Raw genomic sequence first — 23,161 nt, forward strand, 5'->3', positions numbered from 1 at the left:
GATGGTGCATCACAGTTTGGGTTTGTGAGCTTTGTGTGTGTGTGTGTGTGTGTGTGTGTGTGTGTGTGTGTCAGCTTCCTGTGGCTGTCTGATTGGATATGACTAGTGTGCTCTAGGGGCTTGGGGTGTCAGCATAGTGGCGGGTAGAGGGGGAGGTAGACAACACTGTGGCAGTCCTAAAATGGCCCCCTACTCTGCTACACCACCAAAGTAGGCTACTACCCATTTCACTGCACCTATCCTGTGTACTTGACAATATTATTATTATTATTATATATTTCTTTACTACAGTAGTACTCACCTGGATATGATGCATTGGAATGGAGGCCATAGTGATGAGTCAGGGGCAAGAAACATCTATGAATCAGTGTCCCTGCAGCCAAAATATGTTACACTTCTACAGCATTCTAACAGTCAAGCAAAGCAAGGATGTGGTTTACCTCTGTGAAAGACTGTTGAGTACACACTATGATAACCAACCTGGAAAGATGAGCTATGTCTGTCTCGATCCTACTTGTAATAGTCAATTAATAGGCCGAGAGATGACTGTTCGTTTGCTTGCTGTTTGCAACTTGGATTTAAAAAAATGATTTTACTCTCTCAGCTATATAATCCTAGTTATAATCCAGTTCCGCACTAGACTTTATCACTTTAACATATATGAATTTTGTTGTTTGTTGTTGGTTTTAGTTTGAGGTGCTCTACACTTGTTCCCACACTTCTACCCTACCTTCTACTCTACCTGCTACCTTACCTTCTACTCTACCTGCTACCTTACCTTCTACCCTACCTTCTACCCTACATTCTACCCTACATTCTACCCTACCTGCCACCCTACCTTCTACCCTACCTTCTACCCTACCTTCTACACTACATTCTACCCTACCTTCTACCCTACATTCTACCCTACCTTCTACCCTACAATCTACCCTACATTCTACCCTACCTGCCACCCTACCTTCTACCCTACCTTCTACCCTACATTCTACCCTACATTCTACCCTACCTGCCACCCTACCTTCTACCCTACCTTCTACACTACATTCTACCCTACCTTCTACCCTACATTCTACCCTACCTTCTACCCTACCTTCTACCCTACATTCTACCCTACATTCTACCCTACCTGCCACCCTACCTTCTACCCTACCTTCTACTCTACCTGCTACCTTACCTTCTACCCTACCTTCTACCCTACCTTCTACCCTACATTATACCCTACATTCTACCCTACCTGCCACCCTACCTTCTACCCTACCTTCTACTCTACCTGCTACCTTACCTTCTACCCTACATGCCACCCTACCTACTACCATACATTCTACTCTACCTGTACCCTACCTTCTACCCTACCTTCTACCATACCTTCTGCGCTACCTGTACCCTACCTGCTACCCTACCTTCTACTCTACCTGTACCCAACCAGTACCCAAACTTCTACCCTACCCTCTACCCTACCTTACCATTCTACCCTACCTGCTACCCTACATTCCTCCCTACCTGCCACCCTACCTTCTACCCTACCTTCTACCCTGCCTGCTACCTTACCTTCTACCCTACCTGCTACCCTACCTTCACCCTACCCTCACCCTACCTTCTACCCTACCTTTAACCCTACCTTCTACCCTACCTTCTACCCTACCTTCTACCCTACCTGCTACCCTATCTTCTACCCTACCTTTAACTCTACCTTCTACCCTACCTTCTACCCTACCTGCTACCCTACCTACTACCCTACCTTCTACCTAATAGATCAGACTGTAATACCAACTATTGGTTACACAGTCTGACACGATCAAATCATATCAAAGTTTATTTGTCACGTGAGCCAAATACAACAGGTGTAAGATCTTACAGTGAAATGCTTCCTAACCAACAGTGCAATTTTAAAGTTAAAAAAAGGTATTAGGTGAACAATAGATAAGTAAAGAAATAAAAACAACAGTAAAAAACAGTGAAAAATAACAGTAGAGAGGCTATATACAGTAGCGAGGCTATAACAGTAGCTGGGCTATTTACAGACACCGGTTAGGCGGGCTGATTGAGGTAGTATGTACAGTTGAAGTCAGAAGTTTACATTCACCTTAGCCAAATCCATTTAAACTCATTTTTTCACAATTCCTGACATTTAATCCTAGTAAGAATTCCCTGTCTAAGGTCAGTTAGGATCACCACTTTATTTTAAGAATGTGAAATGTCAGAATAATAGTAGAGCGAATGATTCATTTCAGCTTTTATCACATTCCCAGTGGGTCAGAAGTTTACATAAATTCAATTAGTATTTGGTAGCATTGCCTTTAAATTGTTTAACTTGGGTCAAACGTTTCGGGTAGCCTTCCACAAGCTTCCCACAATAAGTTGGTGAATTTTGGCCCATTTCTCCTGACAGAGCTGGTACAACTGAGTCAGGTTTGTAGACCTATTTGCTCTCACACACTTTTTCAGTTCTGCCCAACTGGGGGCTTTGTGATGGCCACTCCAATACCTTGACTTTGTTGTCCTTGAGCCATTTTGCCACAACTCATTGTCATTTTGGAAGACCTATTTGCGGCCAAGATTTAACTTCCTGACTGATGTCTTGAGATGTTGCATCAATATGTCCACACAATTTTACTTCCTCATGATGCCATCTATTTTGTGAAGTGCACCAGTCCCTCCTGCAGCAAAGCACCCCCACAACATGATACTGCCACCCCCGTTCTTCACGGTTGGGATGGTGTTCTTCGACTTGCAAGCCTCCCCATTTTTCCTTCAAACATAACAATGGTCATTATTACCAAACAGTTCTATTGTTGTTTCATCAGACCAGAGGACATTTCTCCAAAAAGTACTATCTTTGTCCCCAGTTGCAAACCGTAGTCTGGCTTTTTTATGGCGGTTTTGGAGCAGTGGCTTCTTCCTTGCTTAGCGGCCTTTCAGGTTATGTTGATATAGGACTCGTTTTACTGTGGATATAGATACTTTTGTACCTGTTTCCTCCAGCATCTTCACAAGGTCCTTTGCTGTTGTTCTGGGATTGATTTGGATTTTTCGCACCAAAGTACGTTCATCTCTAGGAGACAGAACGCATCTCCTTCCTGAGCAGTATGACGATGGTCCCATGCGTGGTACCATGGTGTTAATACTTGTGTACTGTTGTTTGTACAGATGAACGTGGTGCCTTCAGGCATTTGGAAATTGGGGTCTTGGCTGATTTCCTTTGATTTTCCCATGATGTCAAGCAAAGAGGCACTGAGTTTGAAGGTAGGCCTTGAAATACATCCACGGTACACCTCCAATTGACTCAAATTATGTAAATTAGCCTATCAGAAGCTTCCAAAGCCATGACATAATTTTCTGTAATTTTCCAAGTTGTTTAAAGGCACAGTCAATTTAGTGTATGTAAACTTCTGACCCACAGGAATTGTGATGCAGTGAATTATAAGTGGAATAATCTGTCTGTAAACAATTGTTAGAACAATTTCTTGAGTCATGCACAAGGTAGATGTCCTAACCGACTTGCCAAAACTATAGTTTGTTAACAAGAAATTTGTGGAGTGGTTGAAAAACGGGTTTTAATGACTTCAACCTAAGTGTATGTAAACTTCCGACTTCAACTGTACATGTAGGTATGGTTAAAGTGACTATGCATACATGATTAACAGAGAGTAGCAGTACCGTAAAAGAGGGGTTGACGGGTGGTGAGTGGCAGGACACATTGCCGATAGCCCGGTTAGCCAATGTGCGGTGGCACCGGTTAGTCGGGCCAATTGAGGTAGTACTACATGAATGTATAGTTAGAGTGGCTATTCATATATGATAAACAAAGAGTAACAGAAGTGTAAAAGAGGGGTTACACATTGCAAATGGTCTGGGTAGCTATTTGATTAGCTGTTCAGGAGTCTTATGGCTTGGGGGTAAAAACTCTTGAGAAGCCGTTTGGTCCTAGACTTGGCACTCCGGTACCGCTTGCCATGCGGTAGTAGAGAGAACAGTCTATGACTGGGGTGGCTGGGGTCTTTGACAATTTTTAGGGCCTTCCTTTGACACGGCCTGGTGTAGAGGTCCTGGATGGTAGGCAGCTTAGCCCCAGTGATGTACTGGGCCGTACGCACTACCCTCTGCAGTGCCTTGTGGTCGGAGGCCGCGCAGTTGCCGTACCAGGCAGCGATGCAACCAGTCAGGATGCTCTCGATGTTGCAGCTGTAGAACCTTTTGAGGATCTAAGGACCCATGCCAAATCGTTTTAATTTCCTGAGGGGGAATAGGCTTTGTCGTGGCCCTCTTCACATCTGTCTTGATGTGCTTGGACCATTCTAGTTTGTTGGTGATATGGACACCAAGGAACTTGAAGCTCTCAACCTGCTCCACTCCAGCCCCGGCGATGAGAATGGGGGCGTGCTCGGTCCTCCTTTTCCTATAGTCCACAATCATCTCCTTAGTCTTTATTACGTTGAGGGATAGGTTGTTATTCTGGCAGCACCCGGTCAGGTCTCTGACCTCCTCCCTATAGGCTTCCTCTCAATCCAAAATGTTGAATGCAATTATATTTGAACTTACTCTACCGGTTGTCTGTGCAGTTAGTTCTTATGTGGGTCGAAATTTTAGAAAAAATATCCACAGGAAAGTATTATTTACCCAACATTTTAGAGCGCCGGTGGTTCTGTCGGCTTGTATTTTCAATCTCCTGATGCATTCACACGTGATGCACACCATGTAAACAATAGCTGACTCTCGCAATTAGCTAGAAGTGCTTGAGTCTTACTGCACATCATCTGTTCTGTGAAGTGTGATCAATTATACAGTATAATAGCTCATCTGTGGATTGGTTATGCTCAGCTATTGCTTACATATTGTGCAAGTGTTTATGTCACATGCATCCCTAGATAGAAAATACAAACCAACAAACCAACATGTAACTTTTTGGGAGACCAGACCAAAATCACATAGAAATGTGTGTTTTAGATCTGTCACCCTCATTGAAAGCAAGTCTAAGAAGCGGTAGATCTGTTCTATGTGCTCTATTTCTATGCTTCCCATCCTTAGGTTTTGTTTTCACTTTTTTATCTGTCCGTTTCAGCATGTAAATCTCGGTAGGTAAAAAAAAATACAAAAAATAATTATGCATGCCAGCAAAGCCTCTACACAACACAACATTAACCAATACATTAATAGCTCTATAAGGGTGACTAACGGTTCCCACAAACTGTTAGGGCCCACATAAAGCTGTCCCAACAGCAATCCCAACACCTTACCACTGCTACACCTGGCTATCAGCGGAGCCTTGCCTGGCAGCGAAACAGTTAACTCAGCCTCATTTCCTGCCTTAAAAAAAACATAGCTGATATGACTGACTTGTTTAAACAAATGTGGTTTCTACTGACAATTGAGATGAACAAACTATGGCATAAGGTAACGATGAGCAGATAAGAGGCAATCCGTAATTTCGATTAAGAAGTTAATGAGTGAGCTAGGACGGACGTTGTCAATATAACTATTTGTTCAGCACCTTTCAGTACATTTGAAATGTACAGCGACAGAATTCAGAACATGGGCCGTTGTTGCAGTATTCTCCCAGTACACCAAGTCAGAACCGCAGGATAAATAATGGGGGCATTTAAGAAAACAATGAAAGCTCTTACAGTATTCAATGATTACATTTCTCTAAAACAGGCTATATGCTACATGTGCACCACCATGTCAGAAGAGTAGGTGAAATTAAGAGGGGTAAAGGGACCAAATTATTAGCGTGAAGCACATGGGCTACTAACAGCTTACTACACAACATACACTTACTAACTTTATTACTTTCTTAGCTACAGTATACATATCTCCCTGGCATGTTACATAATTTATGTAGCAGCATACAAGACATTTTTGGACTCACCTTGTTGTGCTGTGCTCACTTCCTTCCACACCACTCATTGTTGAATTTGCCATTTCCAACTTGTTGTGTAATGTTTATGTCCAATGGTCAATGAGCACCGATACGTTTTATCTATCATTTCTCTTCATTATTTATCTTCATATGAGAAGGATTGAAAAGGATTTGCCAGTAGATTGTCGACTTGATTCATGATGATGACTGTTGGCTAAGATGTTGAAAGTATGATGTTGACATCAGTCCAATCAAAGCTACTGTACATATAACATGATTTGACATCATTTTATCTGTGGCCAATGACCTTGAGCCTTTTTGGATGGGCACTTCTAATGTTTTTTTATACATTTTTTATTTCACCTTTATTTAACCAGGTAGGCTAGTTGAGAACAAGTTCTCATTTACAACTGTGACCTGGCCAAGATAAAGCAAAGCAGTGCGACACAAACAACAACACAGAGTTACATATGGAATAAACAAACATGCAGTCAATAACACAATAGAGAAAAAAAAGTTGAAATCCAGTGTGTGCAAATCAGGTAAGATAAGGGAGATAAAGGCAATAAATAGGCCATAGTGTTGAAATAATTACAATTTAGCAATTAAACATTGGAGTGATAGATGTGCAGAAGATGAATGTGCAAGTAGAAATTCTGGGGTGCAAAGGAGCAAAAAATGAAGATGAGGGGATGAGGATGAGATGTTGGATGGTAGTTGGATGGACTATTTACAGATGGACTATGTAATGTAACTCTATGTCAGCAGCCAAAGGGCAAGAATTTTCGAGGTCTCCCCTTACACTTTGCGGTTATGTAGTGTCCCCATGAGTGACAAAGCACTGAGCCCATCACGGCGCAACACTCCGTATTTTCTGCTAGCTTTCCCCACCACCACAGAAAGCACTGAGCTAGGCTGAAAACACCTGCACTTTGGAGCTGCCTTACTCAAGAAAACAAAAAAAGACCATGTTTGTATGCGCCTTTATCAACTCAATTGTATATATTTTTTACATCGTTTGCAAACTGATAAGTGACACGTATTAATGCCAAAATAACATGCAAAACAGGCAAGCCCCCCCAAAATATGTTTTTTTTTTTTTTTTTTTTTGGCAAAACATGTGGGGCTCTCGAAACAGATGGGGCTCTCGAAACAGGTGGGGCTCTCGAAACAGGTGGGGCTCTGCTTCTTTTACTTTTGGTTTTGTACACCACCTTCAATCAGCTGAAAACAATATTTTGGGTTATGGAAAATATATTTCACAGCAGTTTAGATGTACAATGATTTTTACAGTATACATGCTTGTTTTGTCACATAAACTGAAATTTAGCGGCCTATTCATATTCTTGGAACCAGAAAATGGCGATGCGTAGTGCATCTTCAATATATACCACATGGAAAATTCAATAAATCCGATTTTTTAAGTGAATAAAGACTTGCAAAAGTGCATCCTCTGTGACTTCTAGGAAGAGTTTAACCCACTTAACAGCAACATTTCTGATTTTTTTTTGCCTTGACTAAGTCATTTCTGAAGATGACTATTTCTTTCATGTGATTTAGGGATTCACATACTGTATGTCTGCCCTCATTTTTAAGGTCAACCCTTTTATGTGAACCGAAGTCTCGTTTTAAGGTGGTGAAACTAGTCCCTTCTTTTTGTTAACATCTAACAGTCAAACTATAGTGTAAAAGCAGGTCGACTGGTTTGACTTTCTTTTGGAAATGTTCTGGTGTTTTGTGGGGAAAACGAAGTGGGTCGGGTATAACACGTCAACCCTGTTAACCAGGCATAGTAGAAATGTTTGAACAATTTCATTATTTTGTGAAGCTCGCATGCAATTGCCCCTCCCGGTTGCACACAACAAGCTTCCATTCCCCCTGTCACAAGGAGATTTATGGCTGATTAAAGATGAAGTAGCCAACCCTCTTACGGTCAACTTTATTTGGCACTTAATAGGCACATACTATATTCCTTTTTTAAATTGAACCTCTTGAGATGGGAAAAACATGTTTTTCATTAAGTTGAAGCTGTGCTCTTTATGACAGAATATTAAAGTTAGGTGAAATAAAATGTCCTTGGTTTTGAAATAAAATATTTTTTTTGGTCCATTAAAATAACATCAAATTTATCAGAAATACACAAGTTTTTATTACTTAGCCATCATATATAAGTTATTCAAAGTTTTAGCTTTCAGGCTATTCTCGCTCCCGCATCCTGATCTACTTGTGCTAGCCTACCTGTACGGCTCCTGCCCTCCTCCAACAAGCCGCAGCAGCACTCATCTGAGTCATCCAGCATCATGAAAGCTACAATTATACTGTAACTACATACAGTATCATACTGCTTCACTAGCAAGTCACAATATCCTTGTGTTGTTTAAAATTATAGGCCTGCATATAGCCTATCTCTAGGCTGCAGGAGGCTCTGTTTAGGTCTGCCATGTGGAGGTTTGTTCAAAGCAAAGATCTTCCAATATAGTTTGCTAGATAGTTAACTTCTCAAATGTATCTGTTTATTTCCTTCACTTGTATTTGAGAGACAAAAAAGAAACGTTTTGACATGATGGATGTTTTTCAATATCCATGCATACAATTTGACTCTTGGCTGAAGACGGAAAGACACTGCAGCATTGGCTCTAGAACATAACACACAGTCTTGATCATTCCTGGGCCAGGGTCCGGAAGGAGTCTGGCAGTGGGAAGATGGCAGCAACTGATGTTTTGTTTGAAACTGCTGGTGAGTTGGGGGAAGATGAGAGCACAGAGAGTGAGAAGGAGTGGTTTACAGTGGCGAAAAAGAAAGGAAACAAGAGAAGTAAAGTTGTGGTGGAAACTAGGAAACCCCTAGACTCATTTTTAGTTGGAGTGAGGGTTTTGGACCAATGAAACCTGGGAGATCCGTTTGAAGTGTCGATAAATCTCATGGAAGCATTGGGTGAAGTGGGGTCAATGGAAGTCACAAGAAGTGTGCTTATTTAGTTTTTTTGTGTGTCCGAAGACAGGAAGTGCCTCAAGAAGATATATTTGTGGAATCTTTAATGTAGGATCTTCAAAACAGTGCACCTATCAAGGGGGTTATCACTGGGGTGGCACTTAAAGTGTGTGCAGAGGTAGTACCTGAGGCTGACCTGTATGGTAGATGGAGTGAAGACATTCACTTGATCCATACTATTGTTCTTTGATGAAGGGGTCTCTCCCTTTTCATGTCAAGTTGGGCTATGTGAAATACCCTGTAAGAGCCTTCGTGCTACAAGACCATGGTGCTTGCCTACGGAGCTGTGAGGGGAACGGCACCTCAGTACCTCCAGGCTCTGATCAGGCCCTACACCCAAACAAGGGCACTGCGTTCATCCACCTCTGGCCTGCTCGCCTCCCTACCACTGAGGAAGTACAGTTCCCGCTCAGCCCAGTCAAAACTGTTCGCTGCTCTGGCCCCCCAATGGTGGAACAAACTCCCTCACGACGCCAGGACAGCGGAGTCAATCACCACCTTCCGGAGACACCTGAAACCCCACCTCTTTAAGGAATACCTAGGATAGGATAAAGTAATCCTTCTCACCCCCCTTAAAAGACCTAGATGCACTATTGTAAAGTGGCTGTTCCACTGGATGTCATAAGGTGAAAGCACCAATTTGTAAGTCGCTCTGGATAAGAGCGTCTGCTAAATGACTTAAATGTAAAATGTTAAATGTAAGTGCAATCAATGCAAAATATTTGGTCCTGTGTCAAGTGTATGCAGACGGGAAGAGTATCAAACGCTAGTGGAGGTTAGATGCTGCAATTGTAGAGTGGGAGTTCTGTTTGTTATGTTTCTATTTTTGAATGATGTCATGATGCCCTTTCATACAATGGCTATTTGTTTTTAGTTTACCACCCGTACAGTAGGTGCCGGCATGCATCTCCAATGAACGTTTGCGGACTGCCATGATACCATAGATTTTTTTCTGCATGTTGATGATTGATTTACGGTGATCGTTGTTGTAAAGTAACAAAATGAAAAATACTTTGAAGTACTACTTAAGTCGTTTTTTGGGGTGTCTGTACTTTACTATTTATATTTTTGACAACTTTTATTTTTACTACACTACATTCCGAAAGAAAATATGTACTTTTTACTCCCATACATTTTCTCTGATACCCAAAAGTAGTCATTACATTTTGAATGCTTAGCAGGACAGGAACATGGTCAAATTCACACACTCACCCCTACTGCGTTTGATCTGGCAGACACTCAAACACAAATGCTTTGTTTGTAGAGGATGTCTGAGTGTTAGAATGTGCCCCTGGCTCTCTCTATATATATGTGTTTTAACGGGATCGATGTCCCTATACCAGGACCGTTGAGCTAATGTGCGCTAATGTGATTAGCATGACAGTTGTTAGTAACAGCACACTTTCTAGGACATAGACATGTCTTACATGGACAGACAACTTTAATTCTTGTTAATCGAACTGCACTGTCCAATTTACAGTAGCTATTACAGTGAAATAATGCCATGCTATTGTTTGAGGAGAGTGCACAACAACAAAAACTTATCACGGCAACTGGTTTGATACATTCACCTCTGAAGGTAAATAATGTACTTACATTCAGTAATCTTGCTCTGATTTGTCATCCTGAGGGTACCAGAGATAAAATGTAGCATAGTTTTGTTTGATAAAATACATTTTTATATTAAAATGTAGGAACTGGGTTCTACAATTTGAACCTCTGCTGTCTCTGACTCCACACCCACCCCAGACCGCCCAGCCATCTAGATCTAAACTAACATTTTGTATTACCATATCATTTTTGTATCTTCTCTATAGTTATGTACTTAAAACAGTAGCAATTGACACAAAATATTGTCCAGTATTGCCATGCATCACTGGATCAATCTGAAACTTTGCACACACACTGCTGTGGCCAAAATCTAAATTGTACCTAAACTGCAATATTATATGATGGCCTTTCTCTTGTATTTCAAAGATGATGGGAATTGTTTTTTTAGAAAATGTTTTTTTTTGTTTGTATCATCTTTTACCAGATCGAATGTGTTATATTCTTCTATGTTAATTTCACATTTCCACAAACTTCAAAGTGTTTATTTTAAATGGTATCAAGACTATGCTTAATCTTGCTTCAGGTCCTGAGCTACGGGCAGATAGATTTGGGTATGTAATTTTAGGCGAAAAATGAAAGCAAGAAAACTGTGCTGTCTGGTTTGCTTAATATGAGGAATTTTAAATGATTTATAGAATTTCCTTTTACTTTTGATACTTAAGCATATTTTAGCAATGACATTTACTTTTGATACTTAAGTATATCTAAAACCAAATACATCAAGTATATTTTACTTGGTGATTTTCACTTTTACTTGAGTCATTTTCTATTAAGGTATCTTTACTTTTACTCAAGTTTGACAATTGGGTAGTTTTTCCACCACTGAGTATGTTTTTAGCCACATAATTGTTGAATTTTTGGGATCTTTTTATGGTTATCCCGCACACTAGGTGGCAGCAATATAACTTTGTGGAAAAAGTCCGGTGTAAAAACCTAACGAAGAAGACGAACCTTCCTGGGCCGGTAGGAGAAGTTGTTAATTTGTTGCCACCGTAGGTTACTGTTTTTGTCGGTTGTGTGTAATTTACACAATTGCAGCGAGTGTTGTGTTCGCTCGATAACCAATTCGTTTGTATCAATTCGAGGTGGTTCATGTGATGTAGGTGAAATCAGTTGTTGTATAGCCAGTTCGGGTGATTTCAGGATAACAACAGCTAGCCAGGACTGCTGTTGCGTAATCACTACTCCGTGAGCCGTCTTTGTCAGGCTACGTTTATACATTGTTATTGACCGTCAAAATAGCAGCTTCCCCCCCAAAACAACTTTTCGATTTAGAGTTATAGTTATATCCGTGTTAATGGGGAAGAGTAGAACATACATCAGTATAGGATATGCTACCTTTGGTATGCTGGTTGGATTTTCAGCATTTTTTGTCTGGAACATAGCATACAAACAACCATGGACGGCGGCAATGGGCGGATTGTCAGGTACAGTAACAACATAGAATGACGGACATACCAGTGTGTCGTGAACAATATTAGCTTGAGCAACGATAGTGGATTCGGCGGTTCGCCTCCAAAATAAAAGTTCCCCATTGAAATCAATTATGTATTAAAACAAAAATCCTCTATTGCTGATGCTTTGAAGCCACCGGTCGGCCATATTGCTAACCGTCCCTACCCTAACTCGAATGTAACCATTTTAAATGTCATGGGGTAGGGAAGTCCCAACGATCCATGAAGGCAAGGGCATTAGGAATAGTCCTCTGTAGGAATTAATGGATTTCTGCAGTATTTCAGATGTTTCAAGGACACAATTGCGTGTATTTAAGTGCTGTAGTAGTGTGTATAGTAACATTAGTCATATCTAAAATGTATAAATGTTTTTATATATTTGTTTTATTATTAGTTTTAACACGCATAGTATAATGTAAAAGTATAAAAGTATATATATATATTAGATAATGCTAAACAATGTTGGAATGTTATGGATATTCAACAAGACAATTTGTTCATTTGAAAAAAATGTATCTGTTGAAATTGCATTGTGTATATATTCGAGTTCAGAATTACATTGGGCTACTTATGAATCCTGAGTCTATGGAATGAGGTATCAGCCTACTCCGTAAAACCCACAAATTACAAAAGTTACACAATAAGAGCTACGCTGCTAATATTTGTGTAAAGTCTTCCGAATTGTTGTCTGTGGGTGTCACTGAGTAGGCTGGTACCCCCATTTCATGGACCAAAGATAAGTAAGGCTGTACAGTGCAAATACATCCGCAGTACGATTTCAACAGATTTGTGTCAATTTAACTATTGTCATTTGTTGAATTGATATAACAACATTCCAACATTGCTTAGCATTATCTTGTCCAATTGGGGCATTGTTCCACAATTTTTAGCACTTCTCATGTTTCAATTGGGGACTTTAATTTTGAAGGTGAACCGCCAACTCCACTATTGTTGCTCATGCTAATGTTGTTCTCAACACAAACACACACGACAGACTTGTAGGCCAAGATAAATGGGCATTTCACCATAATTTCTCATGGTTTCAGTGAAATGTTTTTGTGTAATACTGTGTTACTGTAGCAAAAAAAGGCAAAAAGATCGAGCCCAGGGATGGGCAACTGGCACAGACCGTTAGATCAATAAAATAAAATATTTTTTATTTATTAGGATTCCGTCGGCTGTCTCAACATACTGTTTTGAGTTAAAATAGTAGAATACAGAAGGTGCAGTGTTAAATTTGGTTGTACATCAGTAGTTTCTCTCTTGTTATCTGAGTCACTGATAGTTTGTCTAAACTTGTTATCATGGTCAAATTACCTGCCGGGGGTTTTGTTATTCAGTCTAACTCGGATATAAAAACTGCAAACATTTCTCTTCAAAATGTTTAGAATTGCAGGAAATTAGCTGTAAAACAGCTAATGTACATCTCTGCCCCATGGCAAAATGTATAGAATTGCAGCAAACTCTTTAAAACTGCAACATTTTCCCTACACCCCATGGCAAAATGTGTGGAATTGCACAAAATTAACTCTAAAATATATCTTTAAATTATTATTATTATTTTTTAAATCTCCGCTGCAAGAGGGGGGCCACTATAATGTTTTGCTCGCAATGTGGGGTGTAGATCGGCCCCTCATGATGAGTTCAGATTTTTTGTGTCCTCCATCCCCATCAAAGTTGCCCATCCCTGATCTAGCCTAATGCCTTGATGAACTGAGACTATTACTCACAACTTATGAATAAATGTGTAGAAGTGTGAATTGAATAGGCTGACTGTTTGCATCACATTTAGCATCACAACCTTTAATTAGCGCAAGGGCCCCTTACATCTGCTTCACCATTGGCTTTTTCTGTGATGCTCCCTAACTTCGCACGCTGTCCCTATGTCCTAGTTCAGTCATGAGGTCTCACAGCATGCCTGCCTTTCTGGAGAGTATGATATGGTATTCCACATGTTTCTGTCACCCAACAGGAGTGCTGGCGCTCTGGGCCCTTGTCACCCACATTATGTACCTGCAGGACTACTGGCGCACATGGCTGAAGGGACTCAAGTTCTTCATCTTCGTTGCGGGTCTCTTCTCCATCCTGGCTGTGGTGGCCTTTGCTACTTTCCTCACCCTCGCCATCACACAGAAGCAATGTTAGTCTTTCTCTGGCTCATATTCTCTTATCTGCTATGTAACTATTGATTACAGATTCAGAAACTATATATCATCTAGTAATTAAGGGTAGAGTTATTCTGAGAAAGTTTGACAGATTGTATATTCTCTCCCGTCCTGCAGCTCCCACTGACCCGACGAGCCTGTACCTGTCCTGTGTCTGGAGCTTCCTCACTCTCAAATGGGCCTTTCTCCTAGCCCTGTACTCTCACAGGTACCGCCAGGAGTTTGCAGACATCAGTATCCTCAGTGACTTCTGATCACCATCCATTTTACCCACCATACACTGGGTAGGAGGTTTGGGGAACCAGCCAGCTGCAGAAGAGTTGGTTAAAAAAAACGTGTTTCAACGAAAGAGAGCACGGAGAATCTGGAAGGGCTGCATAAGAGTTCTTTGAACTTTTAATCAGCGTAGTTACACACTTCGGACAAGCCCTACATTGTTGTCAACCCTCACTACTATACATACAGTAACAGCTCATTTGTTTTGTTGGAGTGAGTAGCCATATAGTCACTTGGAAAAACTCCTTCTGATGGGGATCTACTGCTTATCTGTAATGGCAGGCAGCAGTGGCTTACGTTTCTAAGCAAGGATTTGCACAAGGCTATTTGTAGAGTGGTTTAGGGATCAAGACTAGGTCATGTAGGCTGTGGGGGTTTGTCTCTGAGGATTTGGGTCGAAGCTTTCCAAAAGGACACAGTTTTTAAGAATTGTATTTTAAATTTCAGGTTGAAATATATTGATCCAATGTCTAATCCAATCTAATGAGTAAGTGTCAAATACACCCATGGGAAAGTCACTGTGTTATGTGGTCTCTCTGCTGTTTCTCTCTCCATCACTAGGGAGAGCAGGATTATTTATCCATTATTTAGTCATTGCTATCTCTGTCTGGATGTTGGCTTGTCATATGCTTTTGAATATTTGTTATTCTCTTTTAGTTAACTACACACACATATTTGATGTGATGCATAATAATGCACTTTAAAGTGTTATTAATTCCATTGGATTGGTTCTTCCAATGCTGTCGTCTGCTTTTAAAGAGAAAAGGCCAGAGGGTGAGGATGGATATAATGCAAGCTAATACACAGGTGTATGGAAGTCCTGATTTGATGGGGTTTCTTTTTCACTGTTTCTATCTTCATAAGTCTTATATTCATGTTGATCAGCACATTTTTTGGCTTTGTTTTTATCATATATCATATCTATCTATTGTATTTAAACAGAATTTCCACCTTTAAACAAGTTGGTCTTGACTTTAAACCTGGTGTCCTTCTCTATTTGTATAGCAATGCCTGCAAATGTGTGAACGGTGTGTTTTTGTATGAGAAAGGCTGTTCGTGAGAGAAATATTTTAAATAAACAATTGGTTCGTTTTGCATGGTAAGAGTTTAAAAAATTTATTCACAAGATGTATTTTGGTTGTACATTCTATTAATAAATGTTGAACTGTGATTTATGTTGATGTGACTGTATGATATTATTTTTTAGACTAATCCTTGCAATAATTTAATAATTTCCTTAATAATTTCCATAATCATATTGCACTTCCACAATTAACTATTCCAACCAAACATGATGCCTATGACTTTCCCTCTAAAGGCAGCTAGGCCAGGGTTTCCCCATCTGTGGCTCCTCCCACGGAGAAGGTGTCAGCATAGCCCCAGTATAAAACAAATAATGAATCTTTTCTGGGGTGTGAAAACTCAAACCAGTGCCATCCGATGGTTCACTCTGACAGTACGGTACAGTGCGGCATACTTGCTTTGTTTTTGATTTTTGGTCACTTTACTCTGCCTTGTGTTAGATTTTGAAATGTGCTTAGTATGTTGCAGATCACCTCGTATCAAATGTAAGACACTTGGTGGTCTATTGTCTTCGTGTAGTCTTTCTGAAACAATATTTGCATTCGGACTCTGGCACACATGCAAGAAATGATCTTTCTGATCTCAAAATATAGTTTGTTATATCTATTCTTTTCACTTGCGTTACTGAAAAATCTAATCTTAATGGTCTGTCATTTGAAAAAATATATATTTAATGTTGAACATGCAACCCATCCAGTGTTTTAGTTCAGTATTACCATGGTCTTTGTAGTGTGAGAGGGGTTGACGTGTGACTGACCACGTGCCTCTAGTTTGTAAGATTGGTTATCTAGCTCTGTTCAGACAGAATGGCACTGGACCTACCTACCTCTCTCAAGGTTAGATTAGGAACCCAGCAGAACATGAGAGGTTTATACTCAGGAAATAAGGGTGCTTAATTCAACCTTACTTCTTTCTAACCACTGCCTATGTATTATAGTTGCGTGATATTCATAGACCTTCCTAGTATATGGATGCCACCTCAAACGATGCTCTGTGAGTGTCCTTTGAGTAGCCAGGGAAGAGTACCAGTCAGTTTCTCCTATCTTGCCAACTCTTAATGGAATTGTCACACCAAAGTCATGTTTATCTTGACAGTAACAGCCATGGAGTTGGCAAGAGCTCAAACAGATCTGGACCAGACTCATTTTTGAGCAATGGTATGTCATTTTATCAATGCAATGTAATCTCTCATTCACACCTCAGTGCAGCTGCATGGATACTAGCGTCAATTCTTGGCCTGTCTAACTATCCCCTGAATGGCTGAAACCATGCAACGAGAGAGCCCACGCTATGTGATCAACAGGCCAGCCTACTCCCTCCCAGACTTTGATGGGGAGTTTGACAAGAAGAAACGGACCTTCCCCATAGGAGAGAAAGTGAAGAAATGCTTCAGGTACAGCGTTTACATTCTGCTGACTATCAAAAGCCCACAACTGTTTATCTCTTTTCATGAGTCAATAAAGCTCACCTAACAACACTTGAGTACTTTCATTACGACATCTACATTTTAAACCAGTATGTTCCCCTTGAGAGAACTGAGCTGGTACTATACCAAATAAAGAGGAGCCAGCTATGAGGCCATAGGGTGACTGTTCTAACCAGACTTGCATGCTGATGCACGTTATTAGGTGCTCTGGGTCTCGACTCAAGTCCCTGCTGTTCAGACACCTGCCTATCCTGAGCTGGCTGCCCAAGTACAAGGTGAAGGAGAACCTGCTGTGTGATGTCATTAGCGGGGTCAGCGCAGGCACCATTCAGGTTCCGCAGGGTTTGTCAGTCTCCTCCTTCTGGTGTCTCATCATTTGAGCTGTTGTCCTGCTATATATTATCTCAGATGAGAGTTGGAAGCAGAATAGTTTCCTAGTGATGTTTTTAACGTTACAATTTATTGTCAAGAGTTTATGATTAATTCAATTCATGAGTCATGTTCTGTACAGGCATGGCGTTTGCTCTGCTGGCTAACCTGCCTCCTGTCAATGGCCTCTACTCCTCCTTCTTTCCTCTCATCCCCTACTTCTTCATGGGCACTGCTCACCAAATGGTCCCAGGTACTGTAAATCTACAGTAAATCTACTGTAAATCTACATGTAAAAGGATAATTGAAGACTTTAGATGAAAGACTAGATCTCCTTAAAGTGTGATGTGATTGAGTGATCTCTATGTCCAGGTACTTTTGCTGTGCTCAGTATCATGGTGGGAATGGTGTGTCTGAGTCTGGCCCCTGAGTCTGACTTCAGCCACTTCAATGCCACCCTCAATGCTACACTAGTGGATGAGGACAGGATGAACGAGGTTCGACTGGGCATCTCTGGAACACTGGCCTGTCTCACTGCCGTCATCCAGGTATTGCCTGAGGGCCACATAGAGGCTTAGTTCATCATTGTACAGTGTCAATACAATATGTTACCTTAGTGTGGTATTGTGGAAATAATAATATCTTCATAATTGTAAGTGACCTGGGACACAAATTCTATCTGAGCAGATGGGCCTGGGCCTAATGCAGTTTGGCTTCGTGGCCATCTACTTGTCTGAGTCGTTCATCAGGGGCTTCATGACGGCTGCAGGACTGCAGATCCTCATCTCTGTACTGAAGTACATCTTTGGTATTAAAGTACCTCCCTACAGTGGACCACTTGCCACCATATATGTAAGTATCCCATATGCATGCAGAACTACACTACTACTTACACTAACCATGATGCCCCTCTCTATAGTTTCTAAAAGTTGCCAAAATGATGTCCCTTTTTGTCCCAGACTCTAAAAGATATTTTTTATGGCCTGCCTGACACCAACATAGCCTCGCTGGTCTTTGCTCTGGTCAGTAGTGTGGTACTAATCACAGTGAAGGAGCTGAGTGCACACTTCCGTCACAAACTGCCTTTCCCCATCCCCATGGAGATCATTGTTGTGAGTAATCGAGGAAACTAATCTGTTCCTCTTATGCTATGCTATGCTATGCTATGCTATGCTGTGCTGTGCTATGCTATGCTCTGGAGTTGTAAGACCAATATAAATGGTTAAACCAGAACTTCCATTTGCACAGGTGGTAGTGGCCACAGCCATATCAGGACCCCTGGACCTGCCTGAGAAGTATCACATGGACATAGTGGGAGAAATTCCCCTAGGGTAAGGAGGACAGAATATTACCAGAAAAGTTGACTGTTATGGTTTGCTATTATGGCTGTTTTACAGTCTATCCTTACACAGTAGATTCTGTGGTCCCAACCTCTTCTTCTAGATTTCCTGCTCCGATCCTCCCAACAGTGATTCAGTGGGATGACATGCTGAGCACAGCCTTCTCCCTAGCTATCGTGGGCTATGTGATCAACCTGGCTATGGGCAGGACCCTGGCAGCAAAGCATGGCTACGATGTGGATCCCAATCAGGTATGAATAGGGGACAAGCATTTCTTCGTCTTTTTTTCATATGATATGAAAACCCCATTTTGTTCCATTTAAAAAAAAATGTAATGCCATCAAATCCCTGTCTAAGCTGCCTGACTATAGTCTCCATTACTCATCATAGTGTACTATAAACACTGATAGGAGTGTGCGTTTCTGTGCAGGAGATGTTGGCTCTGGGCTGCAGTAACTTCTTGGGGTCTTTCTTCAAGATCCATGTGATCTGCTGTGCTCTGTCTGTCACCTTGGCGGTAGACAATGCTGGGGGAACATCACAGGTCAGACACAGGGAGCAGTGAGGCAGGACCACGTAGAAACGTTGCACGGCACTAGACAACACAGTATTCATTGAACATACCTCTCACTTTTACGCCTAACAATTCACTTAATAATCGTTCAATTGTTCATTTGCTTTCTGGTTGACTGACTAACATAACGTACCAAGTTTCATAAGAGCTCTGTTCAGTACACAACAGTATGTAATATTGTGGTCTTGTCTCAATAATCAATCTCTCCTCTACTTTCCTCTTCACAGTTTGCCAGTCTGTGTGTGATGCTGGTGGTCATGGTCACCATGCTGGCCTTGGGGGCTTTCCTCAAACCACTACCAAAGGTGAGGACCTTTATTTCAGTGCATTAAATAAAAGATAAGAACAGTGACGTACAGCAGGTGTTCTCAACCTTTTCCATGCCGGGGCCCACTGAAGCGCTTTCAAATCAGGGACCCCCTGAAAGCTCTCTGAGGCCTCCCAGGCATCCTAGACCCCTGGTTGAGAATCACTGACGTACAGTAGCTCTGAAGGTAGAAAATCAAAAGAAGTCTTTGTTTCATCTTATATCATGCACGTTCATGATCTACAAATAACATGTCGAAGGTAGCGAGTGTTTTAATCACCATTTATTCCTGTAGTCTGTGCTGGGAGCCCTGATAGCGATCAACCTGAAGAACTCTCTGCTGCAACTCTCTGACCCATATTACCTCTGGAAGAAGAGCAAACTGGATTGTGTGAGTCAAATAATCCACGTTACGTGTCAGCTCTGGCGACGATACTCAAACACTGTCAAATCTACTGCTCTAATGATCCCGTATCTTGTCCAGTGTGTGTGGGTGGTGTCCTTTTTAGCCACCTTCTTCCTGAGTTTGCCTTATGGAGTTGCCATTGGAGTCAGCTTCTCGGTCCTCGTGGTTATTTTCCAGACCCAGTTGTAAGTAAAACAACAACATTGATTGCGCAATAAAAGTCATAAACGGGAACATTTGCTATAGTCATCTGTTTTATAATGGTAAAACAATGATATTCTACATGATATTTTGTTCTTCACAGTCGAAATGGTTCAGAGATGGCTCAGATCATGGACACAGATCTCTACAAAAATCCCAAGATTTACAGCAAGGTAGTGAAACATTGTATTCACCATTTACTTTGGATTTATGTTTGTGTCTTCTTTCATAGCAAGGTTTTATGAATGTGAATCTATCCAATGGAATGGAGACATTTTTATTTATTTTTTCTATAGGTGAAATGTGTAGAGGGGGTGAAAATAGTGAACTACTGCTCCCCTCTCTATTTTGCCAATGCAGAGATATTCAGACAAAAAGTCATCAAAAAGGTACTTTAATGACTATAGGATGGCCATATCCCTCTTTCTGCCATGCAAAGTCAATTATGTTTAGACTCGTTTCCCATATGGTGTGTATGTGTGTTTGTGCGTAGACTGGATTGGACCCAAGTAAACTTCTCTTAGCCAGGAAGAAGTTTCTGAAGAAGCAGCAGAAGGAGTTAGAAGGCCAAAACAAGAAGACCAAGAAGAAGAAGCCCTGCTCTTTGGTAACCATGAAGTCTCAGGTGAGAGGTCAGAGGTCAAGGGGCGTCAAGTCAAAGGGCATTCATGCATTAAAATGGACAGAGTTACTTTAAACTAGCTATCTTATGTTGACTATTTTGTGGTTATGTCCTCCCCCATGTCTAGACCATATCACAGATAGAGCTTCAGAATGACTTTGACATTGGTGACAGCAATCCTTACCCGCCACCATCACCAACCAACTATGTCAACTTCCACTGTAGTGACATTGAGCTGGGTGAGCAGCCTCCTGACCCAGACCAACCAAGTTCCTCCCCTGTTACCCTGGACTCTCAACCCAGGCCCTTCCACACCCTCATCCTGGACCTGGCAGGGGTCTGCTTCATAGACCTCATGGGAATCAAAGTACTCATCAAGGTCAGACAGCTAGCCATTTGTTTTTTCTTTGCTTTCCCTTTATTTGGGTCCCCATTAGCTGAAGCCTTGGATATTTGTTTGCTATTATGCTAGCTGCAGTATAGGAATTGTGTATCCCATTTTATTTCATTTTTTTAACAAGTCTGAAAGTGCAGGATGCATTTGAACATTTGCAGTGATATGCACTGCAGCTCTCATAGAATTGGTTGAGGCTTGATGTGTGCTGTTATGCGCTTGTTGTTCACAGATGAACTCAAGCTATGAGATGCTGGGGATCAAGCTTTACTTGGCCAATGTTCAAGGTAAGATCTAGTTTTCATGACGTAGCTAGGTGACTTTCAAATGTAGTCATGGGAACAGAATCTTACTTGCAGGAGAAAAAGCTGAGTCACTGAGCGCAAACTAAGGGCACATAGAAGATTACATAGAACACAGTTAATGGTTCAAATTCAATCTCAGCATGACCATAATAGGGTCTAGAATTTTCAATTTCCTTCTCCTTCTCACTTTTTCCTATTGAGATAAAGAGGTGATTCATCAAAGGGAATAGCGCAGGTTGGCATTCAATTTACCATTCATTTACAAAGTGTTCTCTGTTCTTCTGCTGAATCACATATGCAATGCCTTGGGCTTCCTGATCCAAAAGAATGTTTAAGGTCATTTGAGCTCCACAACGTTGGGTGGAAAATTCAGTCCCTCAACACAAAAGCCCATGTCTGTCACATTACTTACACAGAAAATCCAGGGTATCATAGAGGGCATGCAACGTCCCTAAGCTCACTAGTTTTTCTCCTTGTATTACTTTGTTGGTTTCTGGTGTGTGTGTTTTACAGCACAGGTGTACGAGGAGCTGGAGGGGGGAGGGGTGTTTGAGGAGGGCAATATCGCCCAAGGTCACCTCTTCCTCTCCGTCCATGACGCCATCCTCTGTGCCCAACAGAGGTCAAGAAACACCGAAACCTCTGAAAAGGCAGGTCCCACTTAATCCCACACCTTATCATTATGACCATGAATCACTTCACAGATCCTCATTTAGTAATGACAAAGTAAATCAAGAGGCAGGGGATTATTCTATGTAAATCATCTACACCCAGTACACATTAACTATGTCTTGTTTGCAATTTGGACAAAGACAAAGACAGAACACTTCCTTCTGAGTTATCCAATCAATAGGAAAAAATCCAGCTCAAACACTTCACAGAACGTCTGTGATTACACAGTTAAGATTTTAAAAGATATATAAGGAAGAGATAGGTAGATACTGTTCTGACGTCTGGTGGGGATAAGGGGACATTTGGAGCAGTGTGATAAGTTAGGGTGGGAATTTTCTTAGCTGTGCTCCTGGTACTCACCCTGCACATTCACTTGCTTCTTTTTTATTCAACCTCCACTACCTTATCTGGGGCAGTTAGTGTAAACAGACAAATCACACAACACAAGTCCAGGGAAAACTTGGCACCACTACCTAGAACATCTACTTCTCAACTTCACTTTGAATCCTGTTGTTGCCAGAGGTCACGAGAAAGACAAGCCGTCTGTCTGTTTCTCCTTTATTTCCCCTCCCATTACCTCTATGGCCTCCTGGAACTAGAATGACCATGCTGATCACTGGTTCAGATGATGTCACAGACACAGCAGTTGAGTTCAAAAGAGCAGTGCAATTATAAAATACATGTGTAGATGATCACGTACTGTATGTGTGTGTAGTCCTGAGTTCGCTAGGTGTTAAGGAGAGGCTCCCTGACTGAAGTGTGTCTCTCTGTGGGGTTGCAGACAGAGAAAGAGAGGAAGGAGCTGGTCCTCTCTATTCAGGAGGATGAGGAGAGGGATCTGGAGCAGGTACACTGACTAAATGAACCATTTATCACTGTTGTGGAGAATCTATCTCGATGAAGCAAACTGTAAAACAGGATGGTTCCCGTTTACTAATCGTTAGGTTACCTATCGACCCAGAGACATTCTGAATCATCCTTTATCTCTCCACAGGAACTGTTTTGAACATGGGATTTTTTACTACTGAATGTATGGAGAGTGTATGAAATGAATGAAGATCGAGGAAAATGTTCATTTAGGTTGATAATAAACCAAAACAAAAAAGT

The 23,161-nt window shown here is 41.3% G+C and overlaps 2 protein-coding genes across 5 annotated transcripts; both read left to right on the plus strand.

The window, feature by feature from the left end:
* Window positions 1-11,393: 11,393 nt before the first annotated feature.
* Window positions 11,394-15,530, plus strand: slc48a1a (solute carrier family 48 member 1a). Its single transcript, XM_029622398.2, has 3 exons — window positions 11,394-11,887; window positions 13,887-14,054; window positions 14,197-15,530. The coding sequence occupies exons 1-3, from the start codon at window positions 11,758-11,760 to the stop codon at window positions 14,331-14,333; spliced, it is 435 nt and encodes a 144-aa protein (XP_029478258.1). The 5' UTR covers window positions 11,394-11,757; the 3' UTR covers window positions 14,334-15,530.
* A 201-nt stretch (window positions 15,531-15,731) lies between these two features.
* On the plus strand, window positions 15,732-23,149 carry LOC115102441 (solute carrier family 26 member 9). Of its 4 annotated transcripts, none has more exons than XM_065005464.1 (21): window positions 15,732-15,816; window positions 16,647-16,831; window positions 17,067-17,206; window positions 17,376-17,486; window positions 17,606-17,781; window positions 17,921-18,085; window positions 18,193-18,345; window positions 18,482-18,564; window positions 18,677-18,824; window positions 19,004-19,117; window positions 19,375-19,452; window positions 19,750-19,845; window positions 19,939-20,045; window positions 20,165-20,234; window positions 20,358-20,450; window positions 20,555-20,686; window positions 20,811-21,062; window positions 21,310-21,364; window positions 21,896-22,036; window positions 22,840-22,901; window positions 23,049-23,149. In XM_065005464.1, the coding sequence occupies exons 2-21, from the start codon at window positions 16,695-16,697 to the stop codon at window positions 23,058-23,060; spliced, it is 2,325 nt and encodes a 774-aa protein (XP_064861536.1). In that variant the 5' UTR covers window positions 15,732-15,816; window positions 16,647-16,694; the 3' UTR covers window positions 23,061-23,149. The 4 variants fall into 4 exon arrangements, with proteins under 4 accessions (XP_064861536.1, XP_064861535.1, XP_064861534.1 ...); XM_065005463.1 differs by having other exon boundaries at window positions 15,732-15,811; window positions 16,642-16,831; XM_065005462.1 differs by having other exon boundaries at window positions 15,746-15,816; window positions 16,642-16,831.
* Window positions 23,150-23,161: the final 12 nt, after the last annotated feature.

Source organism: Oncorhynchus nerka, linkage group LG20 (genome assembly GCF_034236695.1).
Source record: "Oncorhynchus nerka isolate Pitt River linkage group LG20, Oner_Uvic_2.0, whole genome shotgun sequence".
NCBI classification, from domain to species: Eukaryota; Metazoa; Chordata; class Actinopteri; order Salmoniformes; family Salmonidae; genus Oncorhynchus; species Oncorhynchus nerka.